Source organism: Triturus cristatus, chromosome 6 (assembly GCF_964204655.1).
Source record: "Triturus cristatus chromosome 6, aTriCri1.1, whole genome shotgun sequence".
Taxonomy (NCBI): Eukaryota; Metazoa; Chordata; class Amphibia; order Caudata; family Salamandridae; genus Triturus; species Triturus cristatus.
Genome location: NC_140589.1, coordinates 1,347,558,489 through 1,347,576,510, shown reverse-complemented (window position 1 = coordinate 1,347,576,510; position 18,022 = coordinate 1,347,558,489). Strand labels below are relative to the sequence as shown.

At 43.0% G+C, this 18,022-nt stretch overlaps 1 protein-coding gene across 1 annotated transcript in view; it reads right to left on the bottom strand.

Moving 5' to 3' along the window:
* The window catches only part of USP34 (ubiquitin specific peptidase 34), a 2,509,780-nt gene that overhangs the window by 1,977,540 nt on the left and 514,218 nt on the right, over positions 1–18,022 (bottom strand). Inside the window, exon 32 of the mRNA XM_085612349.1 lies at positions 4,832–4,918. Within this exon, the coding sequence (XP_085468475.1) occupies positions 4,832–4,918 (87 nt within the window). The remainder of the gene's footprint in view (positions 1–4,831; positions 4,919–18,022) is intronic.

The window sequence follows — 18,022 nt, the reverse complement described above, 5'->3', positions numbered from 1 at the left end:
TTGGTATCAAACTTATCAGCACATTAAACCCACACTGGCATGCATTCAGAGGGCATCTTAGAGTTGCCCCCTGAAAACTAACCTACCACTAGTGTCCAGACTGAGTGGCTGCTTTCAGCTGCCACTACCAGACATGTTTCTGGACCCTACAAAATTCTGGATTGGTAGTGATGGTTTTGACAGTCGCACATCAAAATCTGTAGTTTACTAAAGTTCAGTATTGTTTCTGGACCCCTGGGTCAAGAGCCAGCTGCTCTTGGGGTCCTGAAACAATGGGCAGGGTTCACGAATGGGAAGCTTCAAAGGCTTGCCGCCTTTGTGAGCTTCCACAGGCCTTTTGCTGCTTCCAGCAACTGGTCTCCACCGGTTCTGATCCCCCCTTTTGGGCAGGAGAACCGGCTGGAAAACCAAGTGAGGAAGGGAGGTGTTCCCACCTTTGCCAAGCCCAACCCTCAGCTGGGGGAGGCGAGGTGAAGCACAACTTTCAGTCCCCACCATCTTGCAGATTGGGGGTACCCAGCCAACTAGAGTGAGGCATATGCCCCCCTCCCACTGGAGGGTGGCATAATAGGGGGTGTACCTACCGGAAGGGAGGAACCCATTGGACCTAACCTTTTATTTACTTGTAACACCTCTAAATCTAGTATTTAGGGGCACCCTTGAATCTTGCCTCCTCGGACAAGCAACAACCAAGAAGAAGAGAAGAAGAATGATCGAACAGCTGTGCCGAAGCTAAGAGGAGGAGGACGGCCACTGACTTGGCCCCAGCCCTACCGGCCTGTCCCCACCTCAAACCTGCAGAAGTGAAACTCCGGTGTGTCCTGCAGCTAGCAGCCTCAAGAACCCCGAGGACCTGCCCTGCCTTCCAAAGAAAAGACTTTGTCTCTCATGAACACCGGATATTTTCACCCAGAGACTCCAGCTCTGGGAAAATCTGTGAGTCTGCACCACTCAGCACCTGTCACCCATTGCCCGAGTTCAAGTGGCCCAACACCACAAGGAGGGCTCCCCGGCGATTCTGACCAGAGATCTGGTGATCTCTCACCTGCCTCGAATCTCCCAGTGAAGCCTGCAGCCTCTTTCTGGAGGATCCCTCCCCGACCACGACTGGTGCTGGTAAGAGAAACCTGATGCCTAAAGACACCCCTGCACCCGAAGCGCCATGGCCTTGGGTGGCCCAACCGACTATGTCCAAGCATCCCCAGACATCCCAACTTACCTCTCCAACCGGTGGTCACCTCGAGTAGATCGCCATCCCCGAGCCTGCAGTCTTTATTGAAACCGAAGAATCCCCATTGAAACCAGCAGGGCACCGACTCCAAAACAGCACTCTGCACCCTGCTGCCCCTCCGGCGCTACGGGTGCACTTTGTGTGCGAAAACAGATCCCCCTTTGCCCTGGGCCCAACACCAGGAGCTTTGCTCCCACAACCCAGTGGCCTGCTCGTAAGCAACCACCAACCAGAGGCCCCCTATCCTCCATTGGATAACATTGGGCCTCAGCACTCTGCACCCAGCCGCCCTGGTGCTGCTGAGGTTGTAACAAGAGTGCATACTTGACCTTGGGGGAACCCTTGTTCTAACCCCAGAAGCTGAACCCCAAAGACCGATTATTTACCTGGTAACCGTTAACTTCATTTCTCTCCATGGGAACCTATTGACTGCTTTACACTGAAAAATGTTCAAAGTGGGTAGATGATTTGTATGGAAACCTGAAAAATAACAATCGTGCAAAACTGATTTTACTTACCTTTTCTCTACAAAATGTCCCAGTGTGATATCTAGGCATATCACACTGCGTAGAAAAAGTAATCTAAAAAGTAACTAAAAAGTAATCTGTACAGTAATTTCAATACCTTGTCTTACCCGTATTTCAAACAACTGCATTTGAACTTGCATTCACTTGTAAACACTGCATAATATATTGCAAAGCATTTATTTAACTTACCTGTGCCAGGCTTGGCTTGAATCTAGAAATAAAAGAACTAAACAATATTGTTATACAAACAAAATTGGTCTTAGTTCTGTCTCGGAGTGTGTGACATCATTTTCTGATTGAGTGTGTACAACAAATGCTTAACACTGACCTCTGATACAGCCTTACTGCTCGCCCATACTACCACAAATAGAGAGTAAGGTGCTATCTACTTTTATCTCTGCCTACCTTTAGGGTTTCACTGGACTCTGTGCACACTATACCTCATTTTGGTATAGTATATACAGAGCCAGGTTACTACAAACACGGCAAGGGTGTAGTGCTGTGACTACAGAGGCAGACTTTGGCACAGCTATTGACCTTTTTGGACAGGTTGGAACTGTCCAAATTGGTGCACACATAATTTCAAAGACCAAAGTCCTAAAGTCGTAGCAGTGGATCTGCTTTGGTTGGAACTTTAAAGCAATTCATTTACCAACTTTGTCCTCAAAGAGACGTCATCCTTCAATCACCATCAAAGGGCACAAGTAATTTACTCCGTATGTCCTGGGTGAAACCTTCAGAAGGCACCTAAAGGAATCTACTAAGTATGAACAACACGCTTTGGGAGTAATACTGCATCTACAATATCCACTCATGTTAGAAGTATGTGCTTTGAACATTCCGGCCTAAAGAAAGTCAGTTTGCTGAAAGTTTGTAGCAAAAGGTTGGCAGAGGTTTTGTGGCTCATTCCACATTTCTGGATGAAGTGAAATTTTCTAACCCAATATGAAAAACAACTTTGATTCACATTCACGGTCAGGTTCTTGACTTGAAAAAAGTGGCCTAGAAGATCATGCTTTTGTGGTTAGGTTGTACCATGAGAATATTGTGGTAGTGTTTCTCTAAAATTGCCTCACAGAACAGCGAAATAGGTTCAGGTGAATTTCAGTGAGCTCCAAGCGTTTAGTTACCCTATGCGAATTAGGCTGTGGATATAACATGCCTGTCCAAACCTGCGGCAGCATTCCATAAAACTGTAGCAAATAATGAAATCAGTCCACAGGGTGCCATACAAATTACACCTCATACAGTCAATCATCCATCACTATGTAGCTGTAAACATGGACAATCATTTTGTATTTAATGGAAAAGAAAGTACTCCTGCTCATCTTGTAATTCACTATCCGGACAGTTACTGAATGCTTGTTTAGCAGCCTCTTCTTAGATAAGTTCAAAAAGAGAAGAGCATACTGAAAGTAACTCATGTAAGCCTTTCTTGGCAATTGTTTCTCCATGAAAGAGAGTGGGACTGACTTTTTAAGAGCTTCAAGCATCACTTAGGTACTTGCCCCCTGGATAGCATTGAGTTTGTTGGAGCCAAAGCCTCCAGCACCGTAGGAGCTATAAGTATTTTCAGTAGAAGAAGGCAGGCAACATCAGAATATAGTGTAAAGTGGAATGCCATGGCCCTGAACCTCTAAAGTACCTCAACATCATCATCCAGTGTCTGAGTACTTAGGTTTACTTTAAGTTTAGCAGGGAGACAAAGAAGATGAATGACTGTGTAACACCTGAGACATTCCCACCTACGGTGCCAGTCCATATGAAAACCTTAATGGAGGATGGGCAAAGAGGATTACTTCGAGTTAGACAACATCTTCCTGCTCTTCTTGTACCTTATCAGTGAGTTCAGTTAGCTGTTGTGCTTCTTTCCTGTCTAGCATCGTGATTAACTTCATGCCTGCTTTGGTTAGGAAGGTGAACAAGACATGAAGGAGGTTTCCTTGGTTTCCTCATGGGCAAATGTGAGAAAAACATTAGACTTTGTTTCTTATATAGCTTTACAGTGCATGGTCTCACAGGGCTAAGAGCCCATGGAGTTGTGGTCAGAAACAAACAGCACATGCATCTGTGTTGAGGGTCAGGAGCTTGGTGCCTACAGTCATTTTATGGCTTAAATCCAGTGTTGGACAGTTCAATCAGTAAATTAAAAAGGTAAAGCTTAGATAACGAGCCCAAATATAGGGCATGGATTTGGTGACTACGTGACAATGCATTATGTAATGTCACCTGTGACACTATCACCAGTGACATAACTTAAGACTTGACTGACGTGCCACACACCTGCACTTTTTGACATCTATTTGCTGAAAGTGTAAGTACAGATTTTTTTCTCTATGTAACGTCTGCAAGGATATGCAGCTGCTGACAGTAAACATACAACTTAATATTTGCATTTAGTATCTGTGAGGGCATCTGCAGCTTCAGAGTGTAGTTGCAGCCGCTTTCATATAATGTAAAGGACTTGCTGCACATAGTGCAATATATTTCAAGGAGTGTTTACTAACACTGTTGTTCAACGTTCTGTAATGAGGATTTGCAGATTGATGAGTGAAAATACTTCAAGCATCTGAATCCGTGAAAGATCAAGTGCACCAGACACTGATGCACTCACTGGTTCACTACTGGAGTACTAATGTAACTAATGTTCAGTACCACAGTTGATAATTGGCACACCAACCTCTAGGAAAACTAAATCTAGAATCAGTGGGCCATAAGGGATGCACTCAAACAATATGTCTAATCAAACTAATATCAAGCTAGGTTCTAAGAACTTGTTTTGGGTAAAAAACACATGAAGCGTCACTTTAGGCTATTTACTTGCTTTCCAGGATGGTAAGTCAGTAAACGAATGGTAAACATATGGACGCAACAATTAATCATTAACAGATTCAATTACAAAGAGTAAAATATAAAATTAGCTGAAGGAAAATACATACATATTCGTCTCAAACTAAAGGAGATTACATTTTTGTTGCATTACTTTAGCAGCTATTTAAAAAAAATAGAAAAATCTACCTATGAAAATGTTCATTAAAACAACAAATTTAAATTACTGTCAATTTGCACTTACCACAGTCCAAGGTTCATGTTCTTTTGGTTCTAAAATTCCAGAATTGAAAATTTCTATTAACAGTTGAAGACCTCCTGCAGCAACAAACTGTAGAAAAATTGACATTAAGATTTAATACAAAAAACTGAAACCGGAGTCTACCTATTAAACATGCAACTATAGGACAAAGAAAGACTGTAAATGTGTCATCCACAAACGCTTTGGACAAAAACAATAACCATCTGCAATAAACACTCATTAAGCATAGCTTTCTTTGCTACATTGCTCTTAATTTACAAATTCAGCTCAGATAAGTAAGAACAGTCATTCATGTTTGTTGTTTAAAGAGACTGCCATTCACTTTTTAACAAGTTTCAAAACGAAAGTTTGATGGACTAGAAAAGCAACACTGAATAACTCGAGGCTATTGAATCTTTTTATCAGTTCCCCTAAAAAGATTGTGGTGAGTTAAAAAGCTCCAGATGTTTCCATTTACAAAACAAACACCCTAGGTCACCCCCCTATTGGCATACAATGGCAAGATAACGAAAAAAGGAAAATGTTAAAAATGAAAATGGTTTCTTAGCTACTGTTATATCTAGAGATTGACTTGTACCATAAGGTTACAAAAAACAAGGTAAACACACAGACCCATGGGTTTTAACTTGTGTGTGTGTTGGTTATAACAACCCTTACATTAAACTGATTAGCAACTCACTATGCCACCTAAAGAATCACTATTTTAGTAATCTTAATTTTCATAGATAAATATTTTTTTCCCACAAATTCTCTATCGCATGAAACAGATCACAGGTGTAAACTTGATCCACTAGGTTTGCACAGCCAATGCAGGGCATGAAGCCCTCCACGAAATACGTTGCTTGGTCTCTGGCAAGTGGCATTTACAACACATCATCCTTATAATTTCCCCTTGACAGTAGATGTCCTTTCAAAAATGCAAATCTGTTAGCCAAAATATTTAAATGACTCTTTATTATCTGCCTGACATACTCACCATTTCTGGGGATAAGGAATCCCTCATCAGCTCATAGATCCCTAGAGAATTCAGGCTTTAAGTAGCAATAAACTGTCTCCCCAGCCTTCTGATAAGAAGGAATATATATATATATATATAGATGTGATCAAGGGCACTTGATGCCCGAAACGCGTCATGAAATGAGGATTTGAAAATAAAAAGAAGATAATTTGCCACTAACTTGTCCTGGTGGTCCGTTTCTGTCAGTTCGCCACAAAGGAGGTGCTGAGAGGTGTTTGAGTGCATATATATATATATATATATATATATATATATATATATATATATATATATATATACATACATACATACATATACACACACACACACACACACAGCATGGGTCTAAGGGAAAAGACTTGGGCATGGAGAAATGAAAATGATGTTCATGTCAATAAGACCATAGCTTGGTGTAGATATATAGACCAGTGTTTCCCAAACTGGGGTCCGAGGACCCCCAGGGGTCCGTGGCACATTCCCAGGGGTCCACAGGCAGCAGTTTTAAAAGCACTGCAACGTTCATTGTAAAATTAGCAGTATTCCAGCAACTATAAAAGTGTCAAGAAAATGCCAGTGATTAATGTACCTGCCGGAGAGAGATGAGACTTTTCTCCAGTGGCAGATTTGACTTATCTAATGTGACACAAAGGGTTAATTTACCTACTGCAAAGAACGTGTACAATGCATTTTAAAAAACAGTAATTTATGTGCATAGGTCAGTGGGTTACTGATTTTGTCACAGATATTCTTTTGTCACTGTGCAATTCATAAGGGACAATCGTAATCTAGCACAGTGTCCTATAAACTGTCATCAAAGAGCTGCTTGCAAACTGCATGGTAAAAGTTAGTAACATATGTTTATTACCAGTCTATCGTTATCCTGATGCTGCTAAAAAGGTTTATTAGGGTGGAAATACATTTTTCTTGTTAAAGTCAATGCTAACCACTGTGATATGTTCTGAATCCTGAGTTTGTGCTTCTCCAGACCAAGCACTCTTTAAAAATGCCTACTAGTATGAATGGCATGTGAATCCTACACCTTGTAGTCCCCTTTGCCTTATGTAAAATTTTCTATACACTGATTTACACGTATGATTCATTATCTCTATATGTGTGTGATGTAAAGTGCTCTGACATCCTACAATGGTATTTACAAGGCAGCGTTAAGCCACAATAAGTGGCTTAACGCTGCCTTGTAAATAAGGCGAAGCCCCTATCGCCACAGGAACATCGCAAAAAGTGACATTCCCATGGCGATAGGGACTTGAAAGTATGCTCCTAAAATCTTTAGTAATTTGAGAATTTGTTTTGTGTGCACACATGTGTTTATTTTTTTCGTATTACTGTTTAAATGTTTGAAATTTAAATCCGACAAATTGCTTGGGGGTCCCCGGCTTCCAGTGGTGACTCAATGGGGGTCCTCAGGAGTCAAAAGTTTGGGAACCACTGATATAGACGACTTGTTGATAATTTGGGAAGGAACCAAACAAGAATTTGCTGAGTATTTTGAGGTATTGAATAATTCTGATTTCAATCTAAAATTCACATACAACATAAGTGATCAAAGAGTGGTGTTTTTGGACACTGAAATCTACATTATGGATAACACAGTGCACACAACCTTACACCGCAAGGACAGCGCGACAAATGCAGTCTTACATGCTGAAAGTTTTCACCCAAAAAGTTTGATAAGAAACATTTCCTATGGGGAATTTCTCAGGATTAAAAGAATATGCTCGAAAGAAGAGGAATGGTTGAAACATCATAACCAAGCATTAACCAGAGTCAAAAAAAAAAAATTATAGCTCCAAAACTATCCAGACTTCTCTACAACGAACAGCGGCCATTAACAGAATTGATCTGTTAAAAGAAAAACAAATGGAAACGAATGAGGAACACAAAATAAGGTTCATAACAACTCACTCCACGGAAAATCAGCAATTGATGAAAATATTGCGTAGGAACTGGCACATCTTACGTCTGGATTCAACTACAGCCACAATAGTGGGTTATCACCCGAACATTACGTACAGACGGGCAAAAAATCTAAGGGATCAATTGGTTCACAGCCATTTCAAAAATCAAAAGAAACCAGATACTTGGCTTAAACCTAAAGGTTTTTTTAAATGCACGTGTTGCAAAGTCTGCACAATTGCCCAGAAAACCAAGGAAGTACTGATGGCCAATAACCGCATGTGGAAGATTCAGCAGCTGATTAACTGCAAAAGTCAATTTGTTATCTATATCATCGAATGCCCCTGTTCACTGAAATACGTGGGGAGCACAAAGTGCGAACTAAAGAAACGCATTTTGGAACATGTACGGGCCACAATTAACACAGACAGAAGCACTGCCGTGGCCAAACACATGGAAAAAGAGCACAAGGGAAAATGGAAAGATCTAAAATTCTATGCCATAGAAGCCGTGGGAATACACCCGAGAAGAGGAGATCGAGAAAAAGTTTTCAGGCAGAAAGAATCGAAACACATCTTGAACTTTAGAACTCTAACTCCAGATGGATTAAATCAAGACGAAGAACTACACTATCATTTGTGAACTGCTCACAGACGACAAGATACCAGTCGATGTCTAGAAAAATAGGGACATTAATATTGACCTTCCGCACTTTAAGTTAGGTGTTTTAATGTGTTTAAATTTGATTAGGATAGGTATGGGTGATTTTTGGGAGCAGCATAATTGTGTATAAAGATTTTTTCTTCCAAGTATATGAAGCATTTCATAGATATTAATGAATAAGAATATTGAGCAATCAGGAGGCGTACGATGGATGAAGGCCCACTGGAGGGCTTCAATCAATTCTGTTTTATTTATGCGAGGCACATACGGACATTCGCATTAATGAATGAGCTGTAGTTCAAGCAATTATAACATTAGCCCATTGGCGTATGGTACAATATGGTTGTGAATGAACAATTGGCATCGCATTTGCGATTGAGAATTATGCTTGCAATTAATAGAGTATGAATAATTGGTGTCCTATGAGCAATGTCGGAGTCGACTGCCAAAATGTGGACATATAATTGCACACAAATGTTTGAGCAACTGTTAAAAAAAATGTGTTTACTACAATTACCAGAATGCCTTGCTGCACCCTTAAGGAAGTGATGTCACTTTTAGTTTAGACGAGAGTTTAAAAACACAAAAAAAAGTTTGAGTTATTGCTAGTCTCGTGAACAAGGTCTCTGCTGAGACTGAAACGCGTAGAGTTTGTAAACTGGCATGCTGTAAATAAAGAAACTTAACGAAACATTTGGTGACAACGCTGTATCCATTCCGTGAGTGCGCGAGGAAGCCCAGTGGGGAAACGAAGGAGAATATATATATATTCACTTAAAAAACCATAGGTTTCACACACGTTATAGTTAGGAATTAGCATTTAAAAAACCTAGCAAATTCACTTAAAAAACCATAGGTTTCACACATGTTATAGTTAGCTGGACATTTCCCTCGAAAAAAACCAATGAAATTCCCCCGTTATAGTTAGTGCAGGCAACTATAACTCACGCGACCGCAATCCTCTGCTGATGACGTCAGATATTACATCACTTATTACATATGTGTCTTTCTAAAAAACAAATATTTGTAATATATGTATAGCTAAAGATTAATGGAAGAAGACATGGGTAAATAGGTGTCTAAATACAGTGATGTAATATCTGACATCATCAGCAGAGGATTGCGGTCGCGTGAGTTATAGTTGCCTGCACTAACTAGAACGGGGGAATTTCATTGGTTTTTTACGAGGGAAATGTCCAGCTAACTATAAAATGTGTGAAACCTATGGTTTTTTAAGTGAATTTGCAAGGTTTTTTAAATGCTAATTCCTAACTATAACGTGTGTGAAACCTATGGTTTTTTAAGTGAATTTGTACGGTTTTTAAAATGCTAAGTTATGTATTTATTAATATATATTTTTTTTCAGGTTTTTCCCCGAGCGACCACGATGCGTTGTGCGTGCCGTGCGCGCACCCCGCGCTTTTTCGTCAAAAAAATAAATGTTTTTTTCACCCTTGGGGGTCCTTCAGTGACCCGCTGACAAAGGCTAGGGGGTCAGGAACTGTCCACCCTGCCCCCTTTTCACGTTCTCCACCTTTGTTTTTCACTGCCTCAGACTGCGAGAGACAAAATGGCGGCCGACACTTCCTGATTTCGACCGATTCGAATGTTTACTGACATCTAACAACCAATCAGAATTGCGCTCGTGCACGTCACCGTGCGCGCACTGTGCGAGCACTGTGCGTGCTTATAGATATATATGTACTTTTAACTGAAATTTTCTCTGGAACTACTGAACAGATTGACTCCAGATATTCAAAAGGCACATCCCTGACCTGAGGACTACCTCTCTGCCAAATTTCAAGTAATTCTGTTCAGCCGTTCGGGCTGTACCTTGGACTAAAGGTCCCTATGGAAAAATGCATGGGGAAAACGCGTTTTGGGACCCCCCTTTTTTCTCAGCCCCCGCTGGACTAATCACCCCGAGACTTTCAGGGTAGGAGCGGAGCGGAGCGCCCCACCTATTTTGAAAAATTCCCGAGGATTCGTCAAACGGCGCCAAAGTTATCCAAAATAGAATTTTCAGATTTCCTATGGAAACACGGTCCTAACTATAACTATCTACTGGCGACCGCCAGTAGATAATATATGCAACTCATGTAGATATCCTCAAACGTTTGTATGGATCTGGTCCCCATGGACCTAACATGGACATCCTTGGTCTAGTCATTACATCTCAATCTCAGTGTTTATCACCACCATACACTCCACTAACGCTGTACTGCCCTTTACCTCTTCGCATCTCTTCTCATATTTTGTTTGGTTTCTCTTCGATACCTAACTTAGCATTAATTCCCATGACAAGCATAAAGCGGACGTCGGAATTAGCAATGTTCTCCATATATGTCTGCATCCTCCCATTCCCTGTCACTCCCAGTGTGAGCAGATACTGAGAATAGTCCAGTTCCTCAATGATGAGTGCTAATGTTTTACACTCCTACTCACCTGAGGAATGTTTCTCAAAGTCATACACTGATATATTTGCCACAGTTCCATTTTTATGTCCTATGTTTTAGCTCACTGATGAGTGCACTAAATTATCTCCGAGGCCAAGATTACACTCAATAAAAGCTCAAGTAAATACATATGGTCCTAATGGCCCTTCCTAATTATCAACAAATGTCATGGACCGAAACGTATTGGGTCTGTTGTAAAGCAATTTAAACAAATGAATTCTTATACGAGAGAGAGAAAGGAATAAATATGTATTTTGATATATCCCAGAGAGGAAAACAATACACTTTTTATGGGGGAAGAAATCACCTTTATCTTTGCTTTTTGAATAATAAATCAATGATATATGTAAATACAAACAACAATTCAATTGACGGTTGCCCAGAAGGGGTGCATAGAGGAGTGCTCATGTGCTGAGTGAATAATCGAGAGAAAAAACTGGAGAAAATATGGAGGGAACAATTGTTGTCATCTTTCACATGGGCACTGGCTGGTATACCCTTGAGATAATAGATAGTGTGTAGTAGCCTGTTCACAAGACACTTTCTTCTTCAGTGTCCATATTGGAGGATAGGGATCCTAATCAAAGGAGGAGTAATACATTGAAATCCAGGCCAAACATTCGATGGGGTTGACGTTTCGACCAGACTTTAGCGTAGAGGGTTAGTTTAGACCTCTGCAAGTGGATGTTCTTCATAACAATATTACATGTTAGGGGCAACCGTTTAATGTCCCCAAGGGGTCAAAGTTGCTCAATCACTGGCTTCCATAAGTGGAAAGTAACCGCAGTGGTCTCTCTCAGTCGATCGCTTAAAAATACAGATTTTATGTTCAGGGATGTCACCGTATTATTTTCGAGTACAATCCCTGTGAACTCAAAAGCGACCAAATTGCTGTGATCCTTTGATAGACAAGCATCTGTTCTCAGTGTGCTGCTCTGAACGGCATCATTAGGCCCTGTGGACACCAGGGCCCTAAGCATTCTTGAGGGGATGTGGGGCAAAGTGGCTCCCTTCCCTGAGCCTTATTAAAGGGGAGCATTAAAGGCCCCGCAGATACCTCCCCAGGGGACATAAATTACAAAAAAGGGGGAGGGGCCCCTCTCCCAGAGTCTCTTTAGGCTCTGGGGACCCTATTCCTCAAGGCCTTTTATTTTTTTTTTAATAAAGGGAAGGGGGGCTGCGTGGTCCTCTCCACAACACATTTAAGGCCGTGGGGATCCCCTCCCTCAGTGCCTCTTTTAAATGAAAGGAGGGGGGCATGAGACCCACCACCCCAAGCCTTGTTAAGCCATGGGTAGCCCATCCCCCTGGGTTACTTAAGATAAAGGGAAGGTGCCATGCCTACAACCCACAGCCCTGGCATAGATCAGTCACCCCTCTAGCTGGGTGCATTATACCAGTGGCGAGGGTACAGGTGCACGAGCCCTGTACTCCTACAGTGCCTAAGTCCATTCTTAGACATTGTAAGTGCAGTGCCGCCATTAAGAGTATATGGTGCTGGGAGGTAGTCATTACGAACTCCACAGCACCATAATGGCTACAATGAAAACTGAGAAGTTTGGTATCAAACTTCTCAGCACATTAAACCCACACTGATGCCAGTGTGGGATTTAATGAAAAATGCATTCAGAGGGCATCTTAGAGTTGCCCCCTGAAAAACGACCTACCACTAGTATCCAGGCTGAGTGGCTGCTTTCAGCTGCCACCACTAGACATGTTTCTGGACCCCTGGGTCAAGAGCCTGCTCCTCTCGGGGGCCTGAAACAATGCACATCCTGGGACGAGGTGGTAATCCTCCTCCCCCAGGATGGGCAGGGTCCACAAAGGGGGAGCTTCAAAGGCTTGCTGCCTTTGTGAGCTTCTGCAGGCCCCTTGCTGCTTTCAGCAACAGGTCCCCACTGGTTCTGACCCCCACTTTGGGTGGGAGAACCGTTGGGAAAAACAAGTGAGGAAGCGAGGTGTGCCCACCTCTGCCAACTCCACCCTTCAGGTGGGGAGGCAAGGTGAAGCACAACTCTCAGTCCCCACCATCTTGCAGATAGGGGACCCAGCCAACGAGGGTGAGGCATATGCCCCCCTCCCACTGGAGGGTGGCATAATAGGGGGTTTACCCACCCCAGAGAAGGGACTCATTGGTCTCAACCTTTTACCTACCTGTAACGCCCCTAAATCTAGTATTAAGGGCACCCCTGAACCTTGCTTCCTCAGACAAGAGACCAGAAGAAGAAAAGAAGAAGAAGGACCGAACAGCTGTGTCGAAGCTAACAAGAGGAGGACGCCTACTGACCTGGCCCCAGCCTTACCAAACCTGTTTCCACCTCGAACCTGCAGGAGCGAAACTTCCATGTGTCCTGAAGCCAGCAACCTCAAGATCCCAGGGGACCTGCCCTGCCTTCCAAACCAAAGACTGTCTCCCGTGAACACCGGATTTGTTCACCAAGAAGACTCCAGCTCCGGCAAGATCCGCGATTCTGCTCCACTCTGCACCCAATGCCCCCTACCAGAGTTCGAGTGGCCCAACACCATGAGGAGGTCTCCCTGGCAATCCTGACCAGAAATCCAGTGATCCCTGACCTGCCTCAAGCCTTCAGCAGACGTCTGCAGACTCAAACCGGAAGGTCCCCTCAACCGCGATCAGGAACTGGTAAGAAGATCCGACGCTAAAACGCCTCCCTGCCCCCGACGGCCCACGGCCTTGGGTGGCCCAACTGACGGTGCCTAACCAACCCCCAGCATCCCAACTTAACTCTCCTAGGGGTGGTTGCACCCAGAAGACCTTCGTCCCGAGCCTCCAGTGTGTTTGCAAACCGGAGACTCCCCATTGAAAGCTACAGGGCGCCCAACGCCTAAACAGCACTCTGTGGGTGCACCTTTTGTGCTGGCTTGAACCCCCATTTGCCCGTAGCTTAAGTCCAGGAGCTTTGCTCCCACAACCCAGTGGCCTGCTCGTCAGCAGCCACCAACCGGAGGCCCTCTATCCCCCATTGGATTACACTGGGCATCAGCACTCTGCACCCGGCCGCCCTAGTGCTGCTCAGGGTGTAACAAGAGTGCATCCTTGACCATGGAGGACCCTTTGAGTCTACCCCCAGAATACCAACTCCCACAACCGAATACTTACCTTTGAACTGATAACCCTATTGTCCTCCATAGGATAACACTGACTGTTTTTCTGTGAAAAGTTTCCAAGCGTGGAGTTGGAAAATCTCTGAAACCCTTTAAAACTAACTATATAAAAAAAAATGCTTTTACTTAACTGTTTACAGGAAATGTCCCAGTGCAGTATCCAGGTACACTGCACAGTGTAAGAAAAGTAATCTAATTGACATTCTACTAAAAAGCCAACACAAAGTATATATACAGCTTTTCAAAAGCATTGCATTACTAGTAGTTCTACTGTAATCAAATCAAAGTGCATATACAATTGCAATTCAAACTGTTTACAAACTGCATTACTACTGTAAATTATTTGCTGCTTACCTGTGCCAGGCTTGCTTGGTTCTAGAAAATAAAATAACTAAAAGAATATTTTTACACAAAACCAATTGGTCTGAAGTTCAGTCTTTGAGTGTGTGATATCATCTGCTGATTGAATGTGTACAACAAATGCTTAACACTACCCTCTGATGCAGCCTTACTGAGCGACCACACTACCACAAATAAAGAGTACCGTGCAATCTATTTTTTCCTCTGCCTACCTTTGGGGTTTCACTGGACTCTGTGCACACTATACCTCACATTGATATAGTATATACAGAGCAAAACCAAAGGGCCAGCTTCCTACATTATATATGCATGTATTATTGATATCACTGATCTGAAATAAGATGGTGATTAACTTCACAAAGTGAAGAGATGAATAAACCATGACAGTGGTCTACATGATTACAAATTGAAAATTGTTTTTGAAAGTATTGTTAAAGATTTTTATATGTGACTATTTTAGAATATGAGTGAGTAACATATGATATATTCATTAGCAGTGCCCCAGGGTCCAAAGCAGTGTTCTCTTTGGCAGTAATAGAGAACAGTATGTTCGCAATATGAGATATTTCGTGGTACCAGACAAGGATGCCCGTGGTCCCTGCTCTTGTTTGTGTTTAACCTTTAACGGAACTGTTTTGGTGGTGAAGAAGTGGTCTGGGACTGGACGTTTGGGTCAGGGAGCACATTAGCACCCTGTATGGCGATGACCTGTTAATATACCTGGAGGATGCCGCTGTAGGCTCTCCTAAAGCACTTGGGCTTCTAAGCGACGTTTCGGGCCTGAAGGTCAATTAGATCAAGACCTACTTGTCCCCTGTGCATCCGGGCACACCTCGTCCACAGGAGCTTCCTGCGGATCTCAACTGGGCCCAGAAAACATTCAAATATTGCTTCCTGCAGGATGGTTACCTCGGTAAAGCACTTAAATCTCTTAGATAGTGTGTCACCTTTTGGTGCTCTTTTCAGCTGCCGATTAGGTCTCGCATCTCACTGTCTAAAATGGTTATGCTACCTCGTCTCCTATATTTTTTTGTCAATCTCCCGGTGGTAGTGCCCTCGTACTGGTTTTCTCACTAAGACACCCTGTTGCGAGAGTTAATATGGGACAAGTGCCGCCAGACGGTGTCATTAGCAATGACTTTACATTGCCCAACAGAAGAGGGGGTTTGGGAGTGCCAAATTTCGAACTTTAATTTTAGGCCTTGCAGATCCAATGGATTACTCAGTGGCTGGACGGGCGGAGATGGGATTGGTAGGATTCTCCACACACATGGCTGCATTACTGGCAAAATAGTTATACCCGGCGATTGACATCTCTCACCCTCCGCTGTTATTGCCCACCGCATTACGGTGTTGGAAACACTGCATGGTCAAGACAGCGCTGTCCCCCTTATATGCACCGGAGCTGCCACTGCTGATGCTCCCACACGGAGACCCACTGAGGTTCTTCACAGATGATCCGCACGTTAAAAGACCTTTGGGGTATGAGCCTTGAGGAACCGAAGGCACATGTAGTACTACAAATATCTGCTTACCTTGGGCACGGCGAGACACTTAGTGATGACCCCTGTTAAAATTGCGCCAGAAATGGGGAGTGACCTTAAATCGGGAGTGATCTTAAAGCGGGAGCTCCCAGCCTCAGACTGGAATAACATCATAGCTTATCCCAAGAAAGTCTTGAGGAACACAAGACTAAAATATACACAATTTAACTATCTCCACATGACTTACATGACCCTCATAGGCTTCAGATAGTTTACAGCAGTGAGCCACGCCACTGCTGTTGCTGCCATTATGCAGATTTTATACATACTGCATGGGAAGGTACTGCACTAGGTCCCTTTTGGGAGACGGTCCTGGCGGCCCTGGAAATCACGCTGGGACGCGCCCTTGACACCTCAGTGGGGGTCTGCCTGCTGGGACTTTTTCCACGTCCTCCTAAAAGAAAAGTAGGAACTAGGTTTATTGACCTGGCACTAGTGTTGGCCAAAAGGAGAATTGCTATGGCCTCAAAGTCCAGGGATGACCCTTCGGTGGGGGCATGGGTGAAAGATGTAACACAATGGCCTGGAGTGAAAGGAAGGGCCCTAGTTAGGGAGGATTCTTGTCGGCTACGGCAGAATTGTGGATGGTACTAGATACCTGGGATAATCCATGGGAGACTTGTCTGGGAACCTAGACAGCCAGGAAGACGCAATGATGGAAGAGGGGACACAGTTATAAATATAATGACTGACAACTAGGGTATTAAGACCTGGACGTGTGTGGTACGGGTTGGACCGCAGTCATGACATCCATCATAGCCTAAAATGTTAGTAGTGAGCATTGCGACTTGCTTATTTGCCGGTCCCTGTGCACCCTCATCGGTATTTAGGGACAGCAATCATAACTGGGTGATGGGAACTGGCTGTGAGGGCCTCCCCTCCCCTGCCTCACAATGCTCATACCTGATTCGCACACACGTACAATCGCTGCACTTGGTTTGAAAGTTTTCACAGTTTGGAATTTTACAATAGGCTTTCCTTTAAATATTCATAATCAAGTGAAGCTAACACCCCTTACTGGAATGGATACATATATGTCAGATGATGTAACCAACTTGCATATACTTTAGATATTCTTCTTAGCATGCAGTACTTGAATAATAAAATTTCTACTTACATTGTTTGACACCTTTCACACTCTTATGACTGATGTTTGATATTTATCACATGTAGCTATCTGCTTATTATTTCTGAGCCCGGTCATGGGCAACATGTGTGTCACTGCAGACATGTTTATTGAACTGTTATTAAACGCCAATGAAAATAGGTTCAAAATCTAGCTTCCTGCCAAATTTGGTGTAATTACCTTCAGCAGTTTTTGCTGTAGCCCTGTCTAAAGAAGTCTATGGAAAATGTCTGGGGATTTTACATTTTGGGACACTCATTATTTCTCGGCCCCCACTGAAACTTTCCATGCATAAACTAGTCAATAATAGCACCTTTTTGGCAAGTTTTGAGGAGATTCGTCAAATGGTGCCAAAGTTATCAGCAACACAAAAAATGCCTTTCCTATGGAACAGCTGACGACCTAACTAGAACTACCCAGTAAATATGAATAAAATAAATATATATATACATACATGAAATGTCTCTTTATCGTTCTTTTCCTCGAACAAAGACACAACAAACCCAGGTATGGTGCAGTTAATTTATTTCGTACCCATGCACCCAGATATATATAGATATGAACCAGATGTAAGCAGCGCTATGGGGAGGCTGGCTCAACGCACTACACCAATCAGAGCGGACTATTCTTTACTTTAACCAGCCCCCAAGTGTTACTACATTCACTTGAAGGAACGTGGCACTGAGGAAAGCAGACAGGCTGAAACGCGTCTGCCTTGCGTTTCATTCATCTAATTGGAAGCGCTTGATTTTGGAATAAAAGCATGTGGCAACTCTGAGCATGTGTCGGCCCCGTTGCATCTTGAATATCCATATGAAGCCTTTTTTATTGCACGTCCTTCTCCCGGACACTTGAATCAATTTGTCTTCAGTTTGTATAACATAGGTATCAAAAACAAGGGTATACATCTTCATCAACAAATAATGCTTGAAACAGCTAACACATGTATCGCGATTAATCGCTTCTTTAGGGCTTGCCAGAATAGAT